A 25750-nucleotide genomic window follows, 5' to 3' on the forward strand; every position below is an offset into this window, starting at 1 on the left:
AATATGGAGTTCATCCTTCATGTTCACACTCAGACTGACTCAGGATCTGCACAAACACCACAGAAACAGCTACACTGCAGCCAGGACCAGCACTCAGTCGGGTCCACATACATACTCTACTCTTTAATCCTTTTATTTATTTACACGTCTCCTCCTCATAGAATTCAGCAAAGCAAACAACTAATACGTTTTGCCTCATAATCAACATTAATTATTATCTCAAAAAACGTTTTCTCCTAAAATTAAATGTTATTATTATCTCAATATATAATTATATTTTTCACGTAAATTATGACCTTATTCTTGACCTTTCCTCATAAATATATATATATATATATATATATATATATATATATATATATATATATACATACACATATATATAGACCACCAAGACGTCCTGGATGTGTGTTATATATAGAGATTATATGTGGATGTGTGTGTGGAGGTGAGGCAGGTTTAGCTGGAGGTCCTGGGGGACACAGAGCTTCATGTATGTGGGCTGAAGGTCGGTGGTCTGACAGCGATGACATGCTCTAACAGATGCAGCAGCAGGATAATCTCCACCTCTCTGTCACATTTAGATCTTTGATTAAAAGTTAATGAGCTGAGCAGCAGAGGAATGGCGAGCAGCTGAAGTATTTCCAGCCTGCAGAAACACAATGGCTGCATGTTCCACTGCAGACCGTCAGCACATTAATGAGTGTTCAGGAGGTCAGCTTTAATCCTCCGTTACCGAACTACCACCCACTGAACAGCACAGAGATGCCTCCCGCTGCACTGCTAAAGTTTCATCTCCAGATCTTTGGTCCACAGTGAGAAACCTCAGCAACGTCTGAGCAGCAGTACAAGTCAGCGCGACCAGATGTCCAGCAACGTCTCCATCAAACATTGTCAGATAAAAATCACACGGAAAGTACATTTCATCGCAGCATCGTCTGTTTAAGGTCCTGTTCTGAGGTCAGAGCAGGTAAGTTTCTACCTGAGGTCGTAGAGAGAGACGACACACTCAGTCTGTATCATCACGTCCTTCTAAATGCCGCGCGACATTCATGGTGTCATTTATATCTGAGAGTTATCAACAACATTTTACACCAATCTTACATCACTTAAATCTCACAACTCAAACACCAACATGTTTGTTAAAGCAGCAACGACATAGTCAACGACACTGAAGCGTGAAAAGTGAAAGGAGATGAAGAGGGAGAGAGCTCATCTACAGCAGTTTATGATAATGCAGCAGTTTGATACGGGAGAGGAACGTAGTAGATCTACAACACAGATCTACTGATTCAGTGTGTTCAGTCTGTCCACACACTTCGCTGATAAACCACAGAGTCACAGAGCGGCGCTGAAGGGTTTGTTTCTCTCTCAGGAGCTTCACAGGAGCTTCAGTGCCCTCTTTGATTCAAAAAGTCTAAACTCTAAAATAAAATGACAGAAAAGCTCCGACCGGCTGCGAGTCGCATCATTTTGCAGGAAGTATTATTATTATTATTAGAAACAGACTGTTAATGAACGGATAAAAACCAAGTGGAACCTTTTTCAAATACCAACGTACTACACCTGCTGGATGTCCCGGTAAAGCACGGGGAAAGATCCACGTTTTTATTAACTGATGCTTTTTAGTCTCACTTCCTTACTGACATTAAGCTAAATACTCTCTAATTAGAATAGAAAAGGTTGATTTAATTCATGTTTATTTCAATAATAATTTCATGTCAGGTATTTATTTATAAGGCCAACGTACAGTAACAAACATTTCTGTAAATGTGCCAGAGTTTGCCAGCTGGCTGCAGTCCTTTGGCGAGATGTTTTGGAACCAGTGAGGTGATATTTCACAGTAATGAGGAGCCGGGTGTTAGATGGGACAGTACGCAGCTGTACACACAGACGGGTTTGGCCTGTCGGAGTGGACACTGCTGCCTGACGTTACTGCTGTTGTGACTGTCTGCGGGTGCTGCCGACAGCGGAGACGCTGCTTACAGCTGATGAAGACCTCGTATCCACGCGGGGAATTCAATCACAGAAACAAACATAACCACGGAGCCGTCTGCGGGGAGAGTGCAGTCCAGACTGCAGGGCCTCGATGGAAGCGAAGGAGGTGGAATGGAGATTCAGGTTTCTGCAGATTAAGTGCAACAGGGTCAAATGTGTAATAAGCCTCTTAATTGGAATAAACCACAAACTGCCTCTCGTCCTCTGGACGTGTCTCTGTCTCGTCTCTGTGGGGCTCAGAGGTTTCTGTTTGAGTTGTGAAACAGACTGAAAACATGTTAGCAGCTCATTGCTGATCGATGCGGTAACAGATACTTTACTGCTTTTAAAGACCGCACACGTCTGATCTGTCTTCTTCTTCTTAACCTCTCACCTCTTCTCACCTGTAATTCACAACGTTTTCATTTATTGTTGTGTAATTGTTGACTTCCTGTCCTCGTGGAGACTCAGCAGGCTTCAGTACGAAGACGCATCCGGAGCTGGTCTGTTGATGCTGACGCTTTAAAGCAGGTGAAGTCCATCAGGCAGAAACACAAAGAAGCTGCTTTAATGTGCCTGTGCTGCTGAGCGGCACGAACACAACGTTACTACAGATTACTGTGGATTATAGAAGAGGGATTATATATGATGGGGGTCAGAATTGATCTGTAAGTGGGACAGCCATCAGTGATTGAATCGAGGTCAGACTCGTGTCATGTGACTCTCCTCAGTTTTTCTCTTCACACATATGGAGAGTGTAGGGCTTTATGTGTATATGTGTAAATATATGTGTGTGTATATCTATATCTATATCTATATATATATATATATATATATATATATATATATATATAGATATAGAGAGAGAGAGAGAGAGAGAGGCGTCCTCCAGAGGCCGATGAGAAGCTCAGTCTGATGTACATGTCGTATCTGGTAAAGTAACAAGCTAGTCCATCAGTCCATCCTGTCGTCAGGTGGTTTAGTTGGCAGTACTGGACTGTAGTATATCACAGTGGTTTCATGGGTTTTCTGCATCTACCTGAACCTGAATTTGTCTTTAAAATTATTTAAAATTTTAAAGACTTTTGAAAGTCAACAAATAGCTCCAGTGCTAACTTCTGCTAAAACCACAATGTGTCCAGACAGACTGAGGCTTCCGGTCTCTGCGCTAATGTAAATAAGCTAAACTCGTCCTGGACCCGACAGCTTCCCAAAGGGTTAGGGTTCCTACAGGTGATGACGTCAACAAGCACCTGGTTTAGTGGAGGTCACCCGTCTAATGCTAACGGTTTCTAAGGTTTGAGATGCAGCCATAAAAAGCCAGTAGTTTAAGGTTCGCCTCTAGGTCCAGATATCTCAGAGTGAGCCTCTTGGTCCCGACCCCCGGCTCCAGTCACCTGAAGCCAGCTGACCACAGGATGGATTGCTGACTAGCTTGTTAGCTAACAAGGTACAACAGGTAAATCAGACAGACTTGGAGTTGTTGGAAGGTGGATTTTGTCCATGGAAGTATAATAAGAACCGGATCCGGCGCCGCCGCTCAGCCTGGCTTCCAGTTCTTGTATGTGTAAACCTACTTGGCAATAAATCTGATTCTGATGATAGAAAATGTTTGCCATCTTATATTCTGACGTAGTATCTCATCATTTTGACTTGATATTTCATAATTTTGATTTATTGTGAGTTTTTATTTCTCCTGGTGTACATTAGCTTCCATAAGATTCTTATAGCTCATCTAGCTCAAATGTTGAACTTTTCCTTTAGTGTAGTCTGCTAAATAAACTAACTCGTTGCATATCTTTATTAAGTGTTTGATATACTTGTATTGATGTTTTTGTGTCATTTCCGGTGTTAATCCGTGTTGGCTCTCTCAGCCGTGCTGCGTCAGGACGCCTCACGGGATTGGTGGAGGAATACGGGTCGAGCGCCTTCTACGCATCCTATTGGCCACTGCTGGTGTCAGTCACACTATCCAACGCTGTGACGGAGGACTATGGAAGAAGGTGGGAAAAAAACAAAAACCCCACAAATAAGCGGAGCCGAGCGGCCATCTTGCCTCTGCTTCCTCAGGCAGGGAGAGTGGAAGTGAGGACGGAGCAGCCCCAGCGGGGAGCAACCAGCCTCGGATGTTTACTTTCGGTCAGTCCGGGATAATTCACACGACGGGTTCGCCGCCACTCTTTGGGAAATCTGCACGGTTGTGTTCGCGGTTTGCGGTTTTCCTCCTCGGGATCCAGTTAGGAAACTCGATCCCATCAAACCAGTCGGACTGCTAGCTGCGGAGCTAAGCTAACGGCTAGCCGGGCCAGCTAGCTGTTCGATGACCGAGCCGTGGTCGTCAGCGGCGGATTGAGGGCTGCAGCCTCGCTCGGTGACTCTTTGGCTGACGGTGGACTCTGATCCCGGATCACACCACCAGCACGTTGTTCGGAGCAGCATGATAGCGTGCTGTGAGCACGCGGCCCCTCAGTGTGGCGGAGCGCTTGGACAGCCAGTGGAAGATCTGTGTGAATAACTCCGGAGCACTTGACGCCAGCGAGCTGCAGCGCGACTTAATCCCGCTCTGGAAACTCACTAAATCAGGTCAACTCGATGAAATGCTGTCTCTGGTGCCCGAGAAGAAGCCGGACTCTCTCCTCGAGCTCGCTCCCCCCGCGGCTGCATAACTGCCAGGGCCATTACCTGTGATTACCTGTGACCACACAGGGAAGCGGCCTGTCCCGCTGTCTTCGATCCCAATGAAGAGCGCTGGAAGTCGGCTGACATCACACGGTTGTCCGGCGGCGCCTCCTGCTGACGCCGCCGCGGTGCCCGGGCCTGCGCTCGGATAGACGGCTTCAGGATTCGCCTCACGGTGTTTGATCACGTTAAACCGTTAAGACCGGGGCTGAGTCGGATGTTTGGACCGGGACATGTTGCCGGTACTCGGTGTCCACCATAAGGATCAGAGCTAGTCTAAAGGGACGCTAATCCTGCTCGTCTTCGCTTTGGGATTATAACTGAAATTAAGGATTTTAGTCTTTGGATCCACAATGGGATCAGCGACCAAACTGGCCTTCAGTGTTTTCCTCATCTCGTGCTCCTCAGGTGAGTGCTGTCCCCTCCTACCTGGACTGGAGACCTGCTGTTGTATTGATCAGTCAGTAATCCGTATCGGGGCAGTGTTTCCGTTACGGATCGATCTGCTGATCGGAACTACGGATTGTTAGTTTGGTTCGTCAGCTGTTAGAAACACGAGGACCCCCATCACGAGGCCCGCGGCTGCGGCTGGTTTGTGTTATCGAATAATGATCATTTCTTTCGATTAATTGATTAATCGTTTGGTCTGATGTCCGAAAGTAGTGAAACATGTCGTCACAGTCTCCCACAGCCCATTGTGACGTATTTAAATGTGTCGTCAAACGTCATGTCACCGCGAGATCCCGACGTGGCTGAGTTGTTTCCGCTTCCTGACGCCAGGTGCGCGTGAGGCTGACACACACACACACACACCAACACAACAACACACACACACACACCCACCAACACAACACACACACACACCACACACACACACACCCACCAACACAACAACACACACCAACACACACACCAACACACGCAACACAAACACACACACCAACACACACACCAACACAACACAACACACAACACAACAACACAACACACACACACAACACGCCAACACACAAACACAAAGAACACACACACAACACAAACACAACACACAACACAACAACACACACACACACACCCACCAACACAACACACACACACACCAACACACACACACACACCCACCAACACAACAACACACACCAACACACACACCAACACACGCAACACAAACACACACACCAACACACACACCAACACAACACAACACACAACACAACAACACAACACACACACACAACACGCCAACACACAAACACAAAGAACACACACACAACACAAACACAACAACACACAATACAACATAACATATGTTTGGTGTGTGTATGTGTGTGTGTGTGTGTGTGTGTGTGTGTGTGTGTGTGTGTGTTGTGTTGTGTGTGTGTGCGCAGTGTGTGTGCGCGCTGTGTTATTTCTGGTCTCAGGTTTGGCTGATGTCGTCAGGTGTGTCGATGATGTAAAAGCGTCATGTGGTGTCAGGTTTCGACACACCTGTGTGAGTCACAGGCAGCAGGGCGGAGCCAGTTATAACAACAGAGATACAGCAGCTGGTGACCGGCAGCTTCCTGTTGGACAGGTGGCGTTCCTACAGGAGCTCCGAGTCTCAGGAGCTCCGAGTCTCAGGACCTCCGAGTCTCAGGACCTCCGAGTCTCAGGACCTCCGAGTCTCAGGAGCTCCGAGTCTCAGGAGCTCCCTGTAGAGTCCTGATGATGGCCGCCTTCCTGTTTGAACCCTGAACACGTGTAACGGGTCTCAGGGGATCGCAGCGGTGAGGAGCGCTCGGTTCGGCCTCCTCGTTGTATCTGTCGGGGGGTCCGGTCTAAAATAAAACCAGGGCCAGGACGACATCGACGCGTTTTATTGACTTTGCGGACCGAGCCTCTACAGGCAGCTCTGGAAGGGTTCGGGTTCTGGGAAAAGCTCGGACCACTCGGAGCTGTGTTCGGTGGCGCCGGCCGGTCCAAACTGATGGTCGGCTGTTCGCCGCGGTCCAAAGAAATCTTTCTGCTGGTCGCCTGCATCTCTGTTGTACTGACCAAGCTGGTCCTGGTCCAGGTGAACACGCTCAGGGAGCTGGTCCAGGTGGTAGCCAGCTTCGTGGTTCTGGTGATCGGGTTCGCTGACGTTACACTGGAGACAGGAAACGCAGAGAGACGGACTGAGTTGGACCTGCTCCTCAGGTGTGGGACTGTGCTGTGGTTAACTTGTCCTCCTGTCTCCTCCTCAGGTGCGATCCTGGGCCGCTCAGACACTCAGAAGTGCGTCCACTACAACTTCAGCCCTTCCTCGTCCTCGTCCTCGCCGGAGAGTCGGGGGAACCTCAGCGGGGTGGTCACCTGCTCTGGAGACAAAGACAAGAGACTTCACTGCTTCGCCACCTGGAAGAACGTATCGGGGGCGGTCCAGGTGGTCAAACAGGGCTGCTGGCTGGACGACGTCAACTGCTACGACAGGTAACTGATTACTGCCGGACTGCAGGACTCTGGCGGTTCAGACCAGGACTCTTCAGACCAGTGGGGCTTTATCGCCGGGGAAACGGACGATAACGTTAAAATGTTAAACAACAGAAAGTACAGATGAGTAATCCGAATAATGAAATATATTGACTGGGTGCACACACACACACACACACACACACGTGTGTGTGTGTGTGTGTGTGTGTCTGAGTCTGTGTGTGTGTGTGTGTGTGTGTGTGTGTTGATACGTATTGATCAGCAGGATCCTGTCTCCGTCTCCTCGGAGGATTTTTAACGTCGAGCTCTTTGAAATCTGAGATCAGAGCTGAACTCGTTCCTTATTTCACTGAATGTTGAACACTAGGAGGAAGACCTCACCTGTCTCACCTCACCTCACCTGTCTCACCTCACCTGTCTCACCTGTCTAACCTCACCTGTCTCACCTCACCTGTCTCACCTGTCTAACCTCACCTGTCTCACCTCACCTGTCTCACCTGTCTAACCTCACCTGTCTCACCTCACCTGTCTCACCTGTCTAACCTCACCTGTCTCACCTCACCTGTCTCACCTGTCTAACCTCACCTGTCTCAGCTCACCTGTCTCACCTCACCTCACCTGTCTCACCTCACCTGTCTCACCTGTCTAACCTCACCTGTCTCACCTCACCTGTCTCACCTGTCTAACCTCACCTGTCTCAGCTCACCTGTCTCACCTCACCTGTCTCAGCTCACCTGTCTAACCTCACCTGTCTCACCTGTCTCACCTCACCTGTCTCACCTCACCTGTCTCACCTGTCTCACCTGTCTAACCTCACCTGTCTCACTTCACCTGTCTAACCTCACCTGTCTCAGCTCACCTGTCTAACCTCACCTGTCTCACCTGTCTCACCTGTCTCACCTCACCTGTCTCACCTGTCTCACCTCACCTGTCTCACCTCACCTGTTTCACCTCACCTGTCTAACCTCACCTGTCTAACCTCACCTGTCTCACCTGTCTCACCTCACCTGTCTCACCTGTCTCAGCTCACCTGTCTCAGCTCACCTGTCTCGTCTCACCTCACCTGTCTCACCTGTCTCACCTCACCTGTCTCACCTGTCCAACAGCGACCACATGTTCTGTCTGTGTCTTCCTGTCTGGATGTCCAGTCTGTGGACCCTGAGCCTGAGTCAGGATCTGTCTCTGCTTCCTGTCTCTGACAGCAGAGACAGATTCTGACAGTCCGTCGTCTCTTCAGGTCCAGATAACTTTCTGACCTGATCTGGCTTTTAGTTTCTGTCCAGTGATCCAGATTCAGGTTTCTTTACGTCGTGTTGTAGTTTGGTTTCCTCTGATTGGTGTTTGGAAAGCAGTGCTGCTGTGAGACTGGTCCGAGAGTCTGAGGGGGGGCAGTGAGACTCAGCACCAGCTGACATAGGGGACTCTGTTCTGGGCTCAGCTCCTGGGTCTGGAGGTCTTTGGGATGGAGGGGGTCTCGGGGGCTGAATGTTAAGTATCAGCGGGTCTCTGCCTGATTCTGCTCCACATGTTGGTGTTTTTCTGAGTGAAATGTATCTGCAGAGTCCTGCATGTAGAGACTCTGCTGGACGTTTGTCCCGGCGGGTAAAGCTCTGGTGAGTGGACCCCAGACTCACCACCAGACAGCGCAGTGGGCCGGATGACACTTTCACATATAAAAGACACACTTTAATTGATTTTAATTTGAAAATTAAAACATTTTCTTTTAATTGCATTTAGAGCTCTTTGAGCTTTTTCTTTGAGTGCGTTCACGGCCGTGTTGAAACGCCCTGATGTTGCTATGGTTACACCCAGGCAGGCTTGACTCCTGCTGTGATCAGTGATATGATTATTGGTAAACTGGTGTTTGTTCTCCTGACATCTGGGGCGTCTTTTAAAAACATCACGGCATTAGTTTCCTCCATATTTCCTGCCAGCACTCTTCCACTGTGTCCGGCTGTTGCTGTCGTCTTTGTTCGGTAGGAGACTTGCAGTCCTCCTTCTCATAACTGAAATCTGAACTCGCATCGAGTCGTTCAGCGAGACTCACTCGTCCAGAGGACGTCATCGTCTCTGACGTCCGTCCAGAATAAACCTCATAAACCAGCTGAGACGCCAGAGAAGAAAGCGGCTGCAGAAGCTGCCTGAGAATCCTGCTGTTTCTAAGTTTCCTTCAGTCTCACAGTGATCCAGAGACAGCTGTCTGTCCGTCCACGGGTCCACTGCAGACAGGAGCTGCTGACTGCTGGTTCGGCTGCTCTGATGTGTGTGTGTGTGTGTGTGTGTACATAATAAATAAATAAATATATATATATATATATATATATATTATAGCAGAGTGAATATTATATTTCTCATATTGGTAGCTGAGGTGTTTGAAGAAAAGTAATAGTGTTTAGAGAAATCTCTGTAGAGAGCGTGAAGCGGTGAACGTGGCGCCCATGACAGACTTGTTCTGCTGACAGGAGTGAGTGTGTGGAGAAGAAAGATGCTCCTGATGTCTTCTTCTGCTGCTGTGAAGGAAGTTTGTGCAACAGCAGGTTCTCCTACAGTCCTGACAGCAGCCCGCCGCAGACGCCAAGTAAGACCCGACACGGTTCACCTGCTCTCCGCACAAACAAACGTATTTGGATGCAAACTCTTATTTCTGTTAATGTAACTTCACCTTTGTCTTGTATATTCTTAGAATTTGACTTTTCTCATAAAAATAACTTTATTCTCATAGTTTTTTCTTAAAATATGAATTTTGTTAAGTCATAAATAAGTTGTAACGTAACTGACTTTATACAATGATTTTCTCATAATACAGCTTTTTCTCAAAATATATTATTCTCATATGACTTTTGTCTCAAAACTACAACTGAATTCAATATGACGACTTTTTAAAATCATTTTCATAAAATTATTACTTTTGTTGTAACTTTATTCTCATAACATGAAGACCTTTTCTAATGAAATTATAACTGTTATAACATTTTATGCTTTAACACCTTATTCTGCCTTTATTCTGTAAAATATTACAACTTATACTCAGGCCGTCATGCTGCAGTTTGTTACTGTGTAAACTGATGAATAATCATAATGTCGTCCCTCTGTGCATCGCCATAGCAACAAACAAACCAGTGACGTTGCATCCGCCGGTGCTGACCACTCTGATGTACTCACTGGTTCCCATCATGGCCGTCACCGCCATCGTCCTTTTCTCCTTCTGGATGTACCGACACCATAAACTGGCCTACCCACCTGTCCTGGTGCCCACCCAGGTGAGACACGCACGCACGCACGCACGCATCGGCCAATGAGATGTCTTTTTTGAATATAATGGGACTGTGTGGCACTCGAGATAATCCAGTGTCGTGTAGGAACTATCGGTAGAGAGGAAATAGATCAATAGACAACAGATCTGTGGGTTATCCTGAATCCTGAGACCGGGTCCTGATTTCTGGAAAGAGACGTCGCTGTGGAGTTTTCCAAAAGTATTTGTTTGGCACTTTGAGCTCCACCATAGTCCCGTTATATTCAACACATGCAGACGTCTCTACGGCCGATATCTCCAAAACTCGGCAGCTCGCACCGAAACTATCCAGGTGATAAACGGCTCTGCAGGTGAGAGGAGACGTGTTTTTAATTTGGGGTTAACTCTTGAAACGCTCAGACTCACAAACACATTACAACCGTTATGCAGATGACACACAACTGTCAGCACGCTCATACGCTGTACTGAGGATAAACTTCAGTGGATCGTTTTTTAATAAAGATATAATAAATATAATAAAGATGAAACAGACGTGATAGTCTTCGGTGCTGAATTAGGTCTCATTGAGATTCGAAGAGGAACTGAGGACCTTCGGTGTCCCTCTCGACGCCGACTTAAGTTTCCACAAACACATAAACAGTGTTTCAAAAAATATGACGAAAACAAGAGGCTGCCTGTCCGAACCAGACCTGCAGAGACCTGTACCCGTCTCTGTAGCCCGTAACGAGCTGCGCTCTGGTCTGCCTGAGGAAACTGCAGCTGCAGCCACGTTTCTACCAGCATCAGTAAGAAACAGTTACGTGCGTGAGGACATTAAAATGTTTTACTGTCTGAAACTAATCGAGGTACATTCAGCCTCCATCACCTTCTTTCTTTGTATTTCTGCTTCTTCTTCTTGTGTCTGACGCTGTAAACTGCTGTCTGCCTCTCAGCACGCCTTTCATATAATGATCGAGGTAAGAAGATCAAACTGTTTCACTGTCGGTTCGGCTTCACTGGAGAATGCTTCATCGCTGGTTTGATTTCGTCTTTTCTCACGTTTCTGGGTTTGATTTTGCATCTTTGTCATCTTTGCATTCGTCCCTTTGAAAACATGCTCGTCTCTTTGTTTCTCTGCCGCCGGTTTTGTTTCTATTTGTGTGTGTTGGTTGTTGATGTCGTGCACTGATGGACAGACGTCTCCCTGTATTGATCAGTAGGTCCGATCAGTATGTGCATGATTGATATGAATCTGTCGGTAAAGCTGGATCTGAGCCGGCGAGCTGTGATTGGCTGATAGTGTTTGAGTTTGAGAGACGGCATGAAGGACGTTAAAGAGTTTTCTCCTCTTCGCTAACAAACGTGGAGCGAAGCGATGGCGCCGCAGAGCCTCTTTTCAGGATCAGCACAGTCATTCAGATGTTTCCATGTTGTTTGTTCCAGGACCCCGGCCCCCTGCCCCCCTCCCCCATCCTGGGCCAGAAGCCGCTGCAGTTGCTGGAGATCAAAGCCAGGGGGCGCTTCGGCTGCGTGTGGAAGGCTCGGCTGCTCAGCGAATACGTCGCTGTCAAAATCTTCCCCATCCAGGTCTGTACTGTCTGAGCAGCCTCGAACGCACCATCACACATCACACATCACACATCACACATGCCGCGTTCGCCGAAACCACAGACCGAAGACGAACGTTGCAACTAAACTAAACAGACGTTAGAAGCTGAATCGTCCGTCTCGTCAGTCACGAATCCAGCTGCTGTTTGTAAAGTCTAACAGAAGTTTGGGGTCGCATTTAATTCTTGACGCTGAGCGTAAAGAGTTTTACTGGATATTCATTTGTAAAGCGAGGGAGTGCTGCGTTCAGCCGTCATTAATGTGACGACCTTCAGCCGAGTCGCGTTAAAGCGCCGGACGCCAACGTTTTACATTTCCACAACATTTATATCGGGAGGTGCAGTTGATTCCTCATTATTCAGCTTTTATTTTGCTGACTCGCATCACTTCCTGTCTGCCTGGTAGAAAACGTTCTGTGGCCCAGAACCGACCCACGACCCGCGGGTTAGAAACCCCCGGGGGCCGATGTCTTTCTAATCTAATACTAAACCATGTTTCCATGGTGATTCTGGTTTGTGAATTTTAACTGGTTCCAGTTCAGAACCAGTTCGAGGTACGAAAACCACACACACGCACGCACGCACACACACACACACACACGCACCCGCACATGCACGCACGCACACACATGCACGCACACACACGCACACACACATACTGACAGCAGGGTGCGTGTGTGTGTTCAGCCTTAAAGCTCAGAGCTTTAATCCCCCCGAGGCTGACTGGGTCCTCGGCCAATCAGCATCCAGTAAACCCATCATGACCTCAATTGACCACACACACACACACACACACACACACACACACGAGGTTCGTGTGTTTTCAGTTTCGTTCAGGGTCAGGTGACATTATAGATCGTTGAACGCGGGTAGACTCGGCTGCAGCTATCGATTATTTTAGTAATCGAGTATCGATAAGAGATAAATCAGACGGCTCTTAAAATGAACAACAATCTTAAACTTCACGTTCTGGGTTTAAAAAAGTTTCTATACTACAGTTTCAGCCGGACTGCAGCTCAGTAACGCCAGCCTTCACTCTTCTTCGTGGCTTCTGTAGGAGGCAGAAACGAGCGGACAGGAACTGTGACATCATCATCATCATCATCATCATCATCAATAACATGAATGAAGCTCAGGCTTTCACAAACTGACTGCAGCATTTTATTTTCTAAATAATTTGCATCGATGATTTTTCGTGATCGAGTTACTCGAGGAATCGTTTCAACCCCAGTGTGGACTCTGAAAGCAGTTGAAGTGTCAGATAAACAGTAAGAAACAGTTGTGCAGAGATAATAGCAGTGTCTTTTAAAGAGTAACAAATGAAAGCAGTTGAAGTGTCGGATAAACTTGGAGGAGTAGAAGCAGTTGAAGTGTAAAATGGTACCTTGGCAGTGACAGCAGGGAAAATGTCAGCTGAAGTAGTTAAACTGCCAGCTGATGTGTAAAGGCTGAAAGCAGTTGAAGTGTCAGGTAGAGAGGAAGTGCTGAAAGCAGTTGAAACCTCAAATCACAGTTTATTTTGTAAATTTGTCTTCTGAATTTGATCTGAAAATGTAATTAATTTAATTAAATGTTTATATTTTCGATTTACTACACGTATACTTGAACGGACACTTCGGATCCTTTCAGTGCTTCTACTTGCAACTCACATTCAACACTTCACATGCACACATTTTGAGATATTTCAACCCGTTTACAGTGTTCACTCCAGTTTTCAGCCTCACTTCGCACACTTCAATCTTCTTCAGAACATCTAGTCTTTTCAGTTTTTATGACGTCTGAGATCTCTGTCCTCACTTCTTTGAGTGTTTGTCTTTACTTTGTATTTCTGTCTGTTAGCCTTCAGTCAGCACGCTGTAAAAAACGTCCATCTGAAGTTATTCAGTCAATAATCAGCGGGTGGTTGATTTTATCAGCTGGTTTAAAAAATTTTTCTTCGTTGTGTCTCTGGACCCCGACGCTGTGGTCAGATGTGTTGTAGGTCACACGGGCATGACCTTTGACCTCTGACCTTTGACCTCTGCTAATTTGTGTATATTCAGGACAAGCAGTCGTGGCAGAACGAATACGAGATCTTCAACCTGAACGGGATGAGACACGAAAACCTGCTGCAGTTCATCGGAGCCGAGAAGAGAGGAAGCAACATGGACGTGGAGCTGTGGCTCATCACCGCCTACCACGAGAAGGTGCTGCCCCTGCTGGACACGTGCAGAACTGCAACACAACCAAACACGAATAAAATCTAATTAAAATAGGAAAATATTCTGCGGCGTGAAGTCGGGTTCACGAATGAACTCAGTGATCTCGATTTGACTTGTTACATTTGTTTACAATTGTTTTATTTATTACTATTTATAATTATTTTAATTCATTTTAGTTATTAGATTCAAATTTTATTTATATAATTAGAATTAATGTAGTAACAAGTATTAAAATCACTTAAATAATGAAAATACTAAAACATAATGAATATAAATAATCACTAAATAATATAAACAATAATAATAATAAAAATACACTTTTATAAAAAAATGTTCCAAAGATATAATTCTAAAAGAGATACAGATAATAACATCTAATAATAGAGTAATAAATCATAGTTACTATAAATAAGTTTTTATCAAAACAATATAAGTTATTCAGAATAACGTAAGAAATGACGACAGTAGTGATTATAATAAAGTAACGTACAGTTCTTTTAAAATGAACGAGAACATCCAGGAACTGTGACGTGAGTATCAGATTAATGCAGAAGGACTTTTTGATCCGTGATGAAGATCTGATCTCGGGTCAGTTTCTCAGGTGCACGCAGTGTCACGTGATCGTGAATCAACACGAGGTCGTTTCTGCGTTCTGCCGTCTCTCCGCAGGGTTCTCTGACAGACTACCTGAAGGCCAACGTCCTCTCCTGGTCCGAACTGTGTCTCATCGCTCAGTCGATGTCTCGAGGTCTCTCCTACCTGCACGAAGACATACCTGGACACAAGGACGGACACAAACCTGCCATCGCACACAGGTACACACATCGCACACACGCAGGTGTACACACATCGCACACATTGCACGCACACAGGTGTACACACACCGCACGCAGGTACACACATCACACACAGGTACACACATCACACACAGGTACACACACAGGTGTACCTGTAAACAGGTGTCGCTGTGTGTTTTTCAGGGACTTTAAGAGTAAGAACGTGCTGCTGAAGTCGAACCTGACCGCCTGCATCGCTGACTTCGGCCTCGCTCTCAGGTTTGAGGCGGGAAAATCTCCTGGAGACACACACGGACAGGTGAGTCCATCTGAGAGAGGACACCTGAATGATCTTTCAGCTTGAATCCTGTTACAGTGATGATGGAGGACGTCTGTGTCTCTGGCAGCCTCAGACTGAGGCGTCTTTAAATCACATGAAGAAGAAGTCACACTAAAAGATCTGAGAGAGAGAGAGTGTGTGTGTATGTGTGTGTATATGTGTGTGTGTGTGTGTGTGTATATGTGTGTGTGTGAAAGGTTCAAACAGGTGAAACAGACACAGTGAGAAGTCAGTTCAGTCAGTGTTATTAGAGCTCCACCTGGTGGCTGTTCGATGAACTGCAGCTCCAACCTGCAGCTCTGACATCACTCAGTTCATTAAAGCTGTGGTTTCCAGCCTCACGCCCCCTCCTACGCCCCCTCCCAGCCTCACGCCCCCTCCCCTACGCCTCCCTCACGCCTCCGCCTCCTCCTCCTCGCCCCTCCCAGCCTCACGCCCCCTCCCAGCCTCACGCCCCCTCCTCCTACACCCCCTCCCAGCCTCGCCCCCTCCTCCCACGCCCCCTCCCAGCCTCACGCCCTCCCTCCTCACGCCCCTCCTCCTACACCCCTCCCAGCCTCTCCGCCCCTCCTCCTCCCCCTCCTCCACCCCTCCCAGCCTCACGCCCCCTCCCACGCCCCCTCCTCCTACACCCCTCCCAGCCTCACGCCCCCTCCTCACGCCCCTCCTCCTACACCCCTCCCAGCCTCACGCCCCCTCCTCCTCCACCCCTCCCAGCCTCACGCCCCCTCCCTCGCCCCCTCCTCCTCCACGCCTCCCAGCCTCACGCCCCTCCTCCTCACGCCTCCCAGCCTCAGGCCCCCTCCCAGCCTCACGCCCCTCCTCTACACCCCCTCCCAGCCTCACGCCCCCCCTCCTCCCACCCCTCCCAGCCTCACCCCCCTCCTACGCCCCTCCCCAGCCTCCTCCCAGCCTCACGCCTCCACCCCCTCCCAGCCTCACGCCCCCTCCCAGCCTCAGGCCCCCTCCCTACGCCCCCTCCTCCCACACCCCCTCCCAGCCTCACCCTCCTCCTCCCACCCCCCCCTCCTACACCCCTCCCAGCCTCACGCCCCTCCTACACCCCCTCCCAGCCTCACCCTCCCAGCCTCACGCCCCCTCCCAGCCTCACGCCCCCTCCTCCTCCCACCCCCTCCCAGCCTCACGCCCCTCCACACCCCTCCCAGCCTCACGCCCCTCCCCACCCCTCCCAGCCTCACGCCCCTCCTCCTCACCCCCCCCCACGCCCCCTCCCAGCCTCACGCCCCCTCCTCCTACACCCCCTCCCAGCCTCACGCCCCTCCCAGCCTCAGGCCCCCTCCCAGCCTCACGCCCCTCCTCCTACACCCCCCTCCCAGCCTCACGCCCCTCCTACACCCCTCCCAGCCTCACGCCCCTCCCAGCCTCAGGCCCCCTCCCAGCCTCACGCCCCCCTCCCTCCTACACCCCCTCCCAGCCTCACGCCTCCCAGCCTCACGCCCCCCTCCCAGCCTCACGCCCCCTCCTCCACACCCCTCCCAGCCTCACGCCCCCTCCTACACCCCTCCCAGCCTCACGCCCTCCCCCCCTCCCAGCCTCACGCCCCCTCCCCACGCCCCTCCCTCCACGCCTCCCAGCCTCACGCCCCCCTCCTACACCCCTCCCAGCCTCACGCCCCTCCCAGCCTCAGGCCCCCTCCCAGCCTCACGCCTCCTCCTCCTACACCCCTCCCAGCCTCACGCCCCTCCTACCCCCTCCCAGCCTCACCCCCTCCCAGCCTCAGGCCCCCTCCCAGCCTCACGCCCCTCCTCCTACACCCCTCCCAGCCTCACGCCTCCTCCACCCCTCCCAGCCTCAGGCCCTCCCAGCCTCACGCCCCTCCTCCTACACCCCTCCCAGCCTCACGCCCCTCCTCCTACACCCCCTCCCAGCCTCACGCCCCTCCCAGCCTCACGCCCCTCCCTACACCCCCTCCCAGCCTCACGCCCCTCCCAGCCTCACCCCCTCCCAGCCTCACGCCCCTCCTCCTACACCCCCTCCCAGCCTCACGCCCCTCCCAGCCTCACGCCCCCTCCTCCTACGCCCCTCCCAGCCTCACGCCCCTCCTCCTACACCCCCTCCCAGCCTCACGCCCCCTCCTCCTACACCCCCTCCCAGCCTCACGCCCCTCCCAGCCTCACGCCCCTCCCAGCCTCACGCCCCCTCCTCCTACACCCCTCCCAGCCTCACGCCTCCTCCTACACCCCCTCCCAGCCTCACGCCCCCTCCTCCTACACCCCCTCCCAGCCTCACGCCTCCCAGCCTCACGCCTCCCAGCCTCACGCCCCCCTCCTCCTCGCCCCCTCCCAGCCTCACGCCTCCCAGCCTCAGGCCCCCCAGCCTCACGCCCCTCCTCCACACCTCCCAGCCTCACGCCCCTCCCAGCCTCACGCCCCCTCCCAGCCTCACGCCCCCTCCTCCTACACCCCTCCCAGCCTCACGCCCCCTCCTACACCCCCTCCCAGCCTCACGCCCCCTCCTACGCCGCCTCCCAGCCTCACGCCCCTCCTCCCACGCCCCCTCCTCCACGCCCCTCCCAGCCTCACGCCCCTCCTCCTACACACCCCCTCCCAGCCTCACGCCCCCTCCCAGCCTCAGGCCCCCTCCCAGCCTCACGCCCCCTCCTCCTACACCCCTCCCAGCCTCACGCCCCTCCTACACCCCTCCCAGCCTCACGCCTCCCAGCCTCAGGCCCCCTCCCAGCCTCACGCCCCTCCTCCTACACCCCCTCCCAGCCTCACGCCCCTCCTACACCCCCTCCCAGCCTCACGCCCCCTCCTACACCCCCTCCCAGCCTCACTCCCCCTCCCAGCCTCAGGCCCCTCCCAGCCTCACGCCCCCCTCCTCCTACACCCCTCCCAGCCCAGCCTCCTCCTCCTCCTACACACCCCTCCCAGCCTCACGCCCCTCCCAGCCTCACGCCCCTCCCAGCCTCACGCCCCTCCTCCTACACCCCTCCCAGCCTCCGCCACCTCCTCCTCCCACGCCTCCCAGCCTCACGCCCCTCCCAGCCTCACGCCCCTCCTCCCGCCCCTCCCAGCCTCACGCCCCCCCTCCTCCCACGCCTCCCCTCCTCACGCCTCCCAGCCCACTCCCAGCCTCACGCCCCTCCTCCCACACCCCTCCCAGCCTCACGCCCCTCCTCCTACACCCCCTCCCAGCCTCACGCCCCTCCTCCACACACCCCTCCCAGCCTCACGCCCCCTCCCAGCCTCACCCCTCCTCCTACACCCCCTCCCAGCCTCACGCCCCCTCCTCCTACACCCCCTCCCAGCCTCACGCCCCCTCCCAGCCTCACGCCCCCTCCTCCTACACCCCCTCCCAGCCTCACGCCTCCTCCCGGGGCCACAGGATTATTTACACATTATTTATATTATGATTTCTAATATTTCAGCTCGAGTTGTTGGAATGACAGTAAGATTTGTGGATGTGACATCATGTCAGAGCCTAATTCTACTGAACCACATGGAGTCCATGTTGGCAACCACCGATCCGGTCTGTGTTTCATGATCCAGACCTTTTCAAAGGTGTGAATGTGTCCCTGTTGATGTGTCAGGTGGGGACCAGGAGGTACATGGCTCCGGAGGTCCTGGAGGGGGCCATTAACTTCCAGAGAGACGCCTTCCTGAGGATAGACATGTACGCTCTGGGTCTGGTGCTGTGGGAACTCGCCTCCCGCTGCAAAGCTGCCGACGGTAAGAAACCCTCAGACGGGGAGGGGGGCCGGTTTTAACCATGATAATAAGTCTGGATCCAAATGTCCCCCTTCTCTGGACGCACCACCACATGTTCACTGTTCTCACGAAACGTTTGTGATAATATGACCTTCGGGCCTCATCTGTTTCCATGGAGATGAATAAACGATGTTAAACATCTGAAACTACACTGAACAAAAACATAAACTCAACGCTTTTGTTTTCCTGGTTTTTCACGAGTTGAAGTAAAAGATCTAAAAAGTCCGTGTTGGAGAGCACTTCACCTTTGCCCAGGTAACCCGTTCGCCTGACAGCTGTGGCGTATCAGATGCAGATCGTGCAGCGTGGTTATGGCGCAGCGTGGTTATGACACAGCTGAAATGTGCAGTTTGATCACAACACAGTGCCGCAGGTTTTGAGGGAGCCTGCGGTCGGTATGCGGACTGCAGGAGCTGTTGCCCGTGAATCGAATGTTCAGCTCACTACCAAACGCCGTCTCCAACTTCGTTTCCCAGAATTGCATCCAATCAGCCTCACAACCATAGCCACGTCACGCTCACCTTCGCTGGCGTCTGGCCCTTTAGAGAACTCCTCACGGATGAATCCCGGTTTACTCTGCCGATGGCAGATGGCGAGCGTGGCTGCAAGAGGCAAATGGTGGTCAGATACTGACCTGCACATCTGTAGCGTGATGTGCAGTCATACAGTGATGCGAAAAGTGATCGCCCCCTAAACCTAAAAACTGGTTGGGCCACCCTTAGCGCTGAAAAGACTCATTTCAAGTTATCGCAAACGTTTGGTTGCAGTTGTTGCTGCTAAGGGTGGAGCAACCAGTTATTAGGTTTAGGGGGAATCACTTTTTCACACAGGGCCATGTAGGTTTGGATTTAGTTTCCCTTAATAACAACAACCTTCATTTAAAAACTGCATTTGTGTTTACTTGTGTTATCTCTGACTAATATTTAAATTTGTTTGATGATCTGAAACATTTAATCAATCAGGAAGGGGCAAACACTTTTTCACACCACTGTAGTTCAGAGCCTTGTATTGTGACCGGCCCACACCGGTGCGATAACCACGCTGTGCGATCTGCATCTGACACGCCACAGCTGTCAGGCGGACGGGTCACCTGGACGAGGGTGAAGTGCTCTCACACGGATTTAAACTCATTAATGAACATTTGAGAGAAAAAAGCCTTTTGTGTTCCTGAAAGTCTTTGTTTCAACTACAGAAGTGTTGCGTTTGTGGTTTCCTGCACGGTTCCTCGCTGTCGACGGTTTCTTCGTACCGAATAACAAGATGGTTGATAAACAGTAAATAGCTCCCTTTACATGGGCGAGTTGTTTAAGGAACCTGAGACGCCATCTTACCTTATTAACTTAACTAATGATGCCGGCAATTTTCTCTCAACACTAATCTTACTGGAATGTTCGCCTGCATGTATTTGATTGGCCAGCGCAACGCCTTGCAGGATGACGTCACCTTACGCTGCAGTGTGACCGTGTCTGTTTTAGGCCTGCACGACATGGTAAAAAAATCAGACTGCGATTATTTCGACAGACACTACGATTGCGATATGATTCGCGATTAGTGGGAATGACCGAACAAACGCGTCTTCTTCCGTCTGGAGAGCGAGACGTGTCGGCCGCGGCGTCTCTGCAGCACCACCGCACTTCGTTATAAAGCTGTCCGTCGCACGTCTCACCTTCATCAGGAAACTGCAGCTTCTGCGATTTGGATGTTGCACTTGGCCGCATTGTGATAATATTTCGATAAACTGTGGGGCCCTCGTCTGTCGGAGAAACACTGCTGTCTCACCTGGTGCCTCATTAAAGACTGTTTCCACAGACTCATACTAAACCAGGATTCATCCAGGATACTATTCACTTATTGGTTTGGATGCTGGTCTAGTTCTGGACTCTGATAAGTCCCCCTTCTCTCTGATCCAGGTCCAGTGGACGAGTACATGGTGCCGTTTGAGGAGGAGGTGGGTCAGCATCCGTCTCTAGAGGACATGCAGGAGGTGGTGGTCCACAAGAAGCTGAGACCGACGCTCAGAGAGTGCTGGCAGAAACACGCTGTGAGTCAGACTACGTTACCCATCATGCACTGCTTGTGTGAGCGGTGTTGTTGATATTTTGTGGGTTTTCCTGACGGGTGTTGTGGGTGTCTTGGTGCCCCTGCAGGGTCTGGCGGTGCTCTGTGAGACCATTGAGGAATGCTGGGACCATGAAGCTGAAGCTCGGCTGTCGGCCGGCTGCGTGGAGGAACGCGTCGTGCAGATGCAGCGGCAGATGAGCGTCACGGCGCCCGAGGAGATCGTCACGGTTGTCACCATGGTAACCAACGTGGACTACCCGCCTAAAGAGTCGAGCCTATGACGATGCCAAGGACCAATCAGGACGGAGCAGGGACTCCCTCAGTGAGCGTTTTCTGTCTCAGGTGGGGCGAGCCGCTCAGGTGACCTGCCGCGTGTCAGGTGACCTGGAGGACAACATGGCAGACTCTCTCTCGGCAGGGTGAGCCACACTGATCTCCACCCTCTGACATCAGTTCCTCTTTTTTTACTACAAAATAAAAGACTTCCTGGACAGACTTTTTCTACGATAATGTGACAGTTTGGTTTCAGTATAAAAAGGGCGACTGTAGTTTTTAGACACTTGCTGTTTTTTGTTTCTCTGAATGATGTGATGCCAATAAGAAACAGCTTCTGAATGTCTGTATCACTGCTGTGTCACCTGAGAGTCAGAGAGAAGAGTTTAATAATCAGGTTATTGATCCACACACAGTCTTTGCACAACAAACATACGAGGATCTTTCTTTTCTTTCTGAAAACGTTTGGAGAAACTGGAGTCGACCGTTTGATTCTCTAACAAACACTGAGATGTGGAAGATTCATTGAAATAAAATCAAAGAAATAAAGTGAAATATAACTCATATTGTTATGTTGACTTCACGTCATCGGAACGTGATAATTAACTTGAAAACAAACAAAAGGTTGTGTTTTGGGGTAAACCTGACTGTATATTCATTATCATTTAATCTTTTCAGAGTCAACATTTGTTTCACAAAATGTCAGAAAACAGTAAAGTGTCTTCAGACGTCTTGTTCTGTTGGACCGACAGTCCAGAAGAGACTCAGTTTGCTGAGATAATAAACAGGAAAACATGCAGAGAAGCTCGATCAAAATTATGTTTGATTTTCTTCGTTTTCCTTGATGCCTGTTTGGACTTTTGAATGGGAGTCCAAGCTGTCTAAGCAGTCCGCTGTCATTCTGCTCCACCAAACTCCATTAAAGAATCTGTTGGTTAGTGTTTTCTTTGCTCCACAGCAGTGACGCTCATCTATTGCAACATTACTCAATAACTTTGATTAATCGGAGGAATATCTGTTTCATGCTGCATTATTTCCTTCCACCCAGCAGCTTCTGGCGCCGGAAAATAACAATACAGCTAGTTACAGAATGAAAACAGTTTTTTTAATCCATCAAGAGCCTAAAAACTGTCTTTTGAAGATCTTTACTGTTTTCTGATGTTTTATAAACAAAATTATTTATTGATTAATTGAGAAATCTAATTAGGATATTAATCAATAGTGAAAATAATCATTGGTTGTAACCAAATAACATCTGTTGTGTTTCACTTTATTTCTTTGACTAATTTTTAAATTCAGACTCTGAATCAAAGACAATCAAAAAATGTTTTTAATTTTTATAATGTTGAGTTTGTGGAGTCGGTTCAGGTGTTAATCAGAGAACGTCGACCTGCTGATCAGCTGATCAATAACACTGATAACAGATCAGCTATCTGACAATAAAACTCTTCCACAGGAAAGAAAAATCTTCTGAGTTTGAAATGAAGATTAAATGTGTTGAAGACCAGAAAGTGAAACACTTCCCTGTTCAGGTTTATTTCAAACACGTCTTTATTTTACTTTTGTTTTCGCGGTTGAACTCTTGGTTTCCTCTTTTCTTCTCTGTTTGTGGTTCGTTCTGAAGCTGTGGAGCCTCGAAACTGACAAAATGTAGTTAAATGTTATCAAAAATGTAACTGAATAATTAACAAATGATTCTATATTATTTATTTATTTATTGGCACATGGGCTTATATTTCATCTGAAACAAAGATAATAAAATAACCATTAAACACATTAACACAAATAATATATTTGCATATATTATAAACAGTGCGGTCCGCACCTGAAGTGAACGTCGGGTATGATTTGGTGCTATATAAATACAATTTAATTTGAACTGAAGTAATATGTTCATTAGAAATTTAAACTGGATTATATAAAGAAAATAAATTGTGAAATCAGAATAATGAAATTACATTTGTGTCAGGATGAAGAAAAATAGGAAAACTAAAATGAGAGAAATAAAAGTAAAATAAATAGTTTTGTGTATATTAAACTATTTGAGGTGAAAAAATATAAAGCTTTATATTTCTTATATTATTGAACACTATCATTTATTGATATCTTTTTCACTCATCTGATCATCTTTTTGTCGGTTCGTTTTCGTTACCTTAGAATCAGCCTTTATATCTACAGAGGGAGCGGGTCGCCTTCCACGGAGGCCGCCATGTTGCACCGCCATGTTTCTACAGGAGCCCAGAACGGACAAACCAAACACCGGCTCTAGAGCGGGCCTTTCACGTTTTTCGTGAGTTTCGCGGCCACCGTGGTTTCTCCTGCACGCCTGGGAGGGCGAGGCGAGCGGGATTCAGTTGCCACCGCTAAATGGTGCCTCTAAATCCTCTACGTGTCCTTTTAAATCGACATTTTTCTTTCTGGAAAAATGCATTTTAGATTAAACGTCCTGATTTTGTTTCAGCGTCACAAATATTCTCAGCAGTTTAAAACTGGAACACTTTGAGTTTTAGGGCGATTTATAACAAAACAACAATCTGCCGACAAACTTCGATTCTCAGGTTTCAAGAGTTTCCTTGAAGGATCAGTTATCTCACGTTATCTGACGAGACCCTTTAAAGTTTCCTCCCTCAGGCTGACGGGATGTTTGTTGGCTCGGCGTCTCGTGTTAGCAGAAAATGAACCTCTGGGTCAAACGTCCACAAACAGAGACGTTCAGGGACCTCCAGCTCAGTTTGGACTGTTGGAAATCCAAACTCCTTCACTGTAGTCTGATTTTATAAAAGGTTCATTAAACCTGTGAAGCAGCAGAACGTCCTCGGACTGGTTTTCGCCAGCCCGGACTGGTTTTCGCCAGCCCGCGCTGGTTTTCGCCAGCCCGCGCTGGTTTTCGCCAGCCCGGACTGTCTGCTGCTGCTGCTTCTCTCTGTGTTTGTAGTTCAGACTGTAAAGTGTTTCCTCAGTGTTGATATTCTGACAGAAGAAGAAGCTGCAGCCTGTTTCTTCCTCCTCTGTCTTTATTATTAATTATTATATTATTAATAATGATATTTGTATCTGACAGGAAGCCAAACCTGCACAGTTTGTACATATGAATGTTGTTTCAGATTGTGGTTTTAGCATGAATTTGTTTTTTATGGAAAATCCTTTATAATGTTAATATGACGAATAGATTTATGTTGTTTATTTTATATGATGATGTAAAAATGAAAAACAATCTGGGTTCATTAATTTATGTTGAAAACTCAGAACACTAACTTCCTGTGGAGGAAGGTGTGTGCGTGTGAGAGTGCGTGCGTGTGTGTGCGTGCGTGTTAGATACCTCAGACGTCCCTGCTGGTGCTCACCTCTCTCATCACGACATCATCATGACATCATCCTCCTCCGGCGTCGATCAGGGCGACGACTCGTGCTGAAATCTGACCTGCAGCTTCTCCTTCAGCTTCCTGTTTGGTTTTATTTAAATGTTTTGTTTTCTGACACTGAACAACAGAATCGGCTGATTTTCTTTTCTACAGAAGCACTTTGGAACGAAAACAGTTGGAGGCTTCATCTCGTAATCGTGAGAAAAGTATCGTAACTTTGAGAAGTTTTCTAGTCGGGCAGTAATTTACGAGGTGACGCCTCCAGCTTCATGTTCTTTGCTGAGTTTAATGCTCTTCTTTAAAAATCCGTCTTGTTTGAGTCGCTCTATCTGAATAAATCTTTCAAACACGAATGTTGAAGACTTGCAACATCAGAACACTTTTTCTTTTTATTCGTTGTTGTTATGATTATTCTTCGTGAATCAGCTTTAACTTGAGGTACGGCCGCTGCCCAGTGCGAGCTCCGGCAGGAGGCAGGCGAACGGATGCTGTCAAACTTCGTTTCTTTTTTTAATTTATCCTCAAATGATGAAACAGTTCAGCGAGTTCAGTGATGACAGACATCAACACTTGTACATGAAACGATCTGTCATGACTTCCTCCGCCATTTCCATCAGTGATAATAACATTAAACTAAGAACGAGAACCGGATGTTTTTATTGCTGATAGAAATGAGTGATTCAACTCCTGAAACCTGCTGGACTCTCAGCTGTTTCAGTCTCCTCTGAAAATACAGAATAAATAATTTAAAGATGTTTAAAGTCAGTTTTAATGGATTTGATGTTCAGATGTTGAAAAGTTAGTTTGTCGAAGGACTCGGCTCACTTTGTTTTATATTTAATATTAATACATTTATGATTTACCTTATTTCAGTAAACTGATCCCTGAATATTTTCACCCTGCAGTATAGACCAACACCGCGGTGTGTTCACTGTCTGTCGGCAGTTTATTTTCTGAGTATTTCACAGTTTGAGGGCTTCTGTTGGAGGTGATTGTTGAATATTGTACAGAAGAAAATGTTAAGATGTTTCCCCTGAAATAAAGTACAGTGACTGCTGCA

General features: G+C 48.7%; 1 protein-coding gene and 1 long non-coding RNA gene across 3 annotated transcripts; one reads left to right on the plus strand and one right to left on the minus strand.

Moving 5' to 3' along the window:
• Positions 1 to 1013: 1013 nt before the first annotated feature.
• Positions 1014 to 2512, minus strand: LOC122885387. Its single transcript, XR_006380105.1, has 2 exons — positions 2382 to 2512; positions 1014 to 2125 (listed from the first exon to the last, which is right to left on the minus strand). It is a non-coding gene; the product is annotated as an uncharacterized LOC122885387 (long non-coding RNA).
• On the plus strand, positions 2118 to 25750 carry acvr2aa (activin A receptor type 2Aa). 2 transcript variants are annotated; one of them, XM_044216387.1, is made up of 12 exons: positions 2118 to 5064; positions 6882 to 7107; positions 9570 to 9685; positions 10213 to 10367; positions 11293 to 11316; positions 11783 to 11926; positions 13989 to 14132; positions 14817 to 14962; positions 15128 to 15242; positions 18817 to 18955; positions 20905 to 21035; positions 21142 to 25750. In XM_044216387.1, exons 1-12 carry the CDS (start codon positions 5010 to 5012, stop codon positions 21334 to 21336), a joined length of 1590 nt encoding a protein of 529 aa, XP_044072322.1. In that variant the 5' UTR covers positions 2118 to 5009; the 3' UTR covers positions 21337 to 25750. The 2 variants fall into 2 exon arrangements, with proteins under 2 accessions (XP_044072322.1, XP_044072323.1); XM_044216388.1 differs by lacking the exon at positions 11293 to 11316.

This window comes from Siniperca chuatsi, linkage group LG12 (assembly GCF_020085105.1).
Source record: "Siniperca chuatsi isolate FFG_IHB_CAS linkage group LG12, ASM2008510v1, whole genome shotgun sequence".
In the NCBI taxonomy this organism is placed as follows: Eukaryota; Metazoa; Chordata; class Actinopteri; order Centrarchiformes; family Sinipercidae; genus Siniperca; species Siniperca chuatsi.

What these genes read in the sequence shown, in the direction of transcription:
- acvr2aa (XM_044216387.1), top strand. Translation starts at nt 5,010, where the DNA reads ATGGGATCAGCGACCAAACTGGCCTTCAGTGTTTTCCTCATCTCGTGC. An exon ending in GACGTCAACTGCTACGACAG is followed by an intron (nt 7,108 to 9,569) that starts GTAACTGATTAC and finishes TTCTGCTGACAG; the next exon opens with GAGTGAGTGTGTGGAGAAGA. An exon ending in TCACCGCCTACCACGAGAAG is followed by an intron (nt 14,133 to 14,816) that starts GTGCTGCCCCTG and finishes GTCTCTCCGCAG; the next exon opens with GGTTCTCTGACAGACTACCT.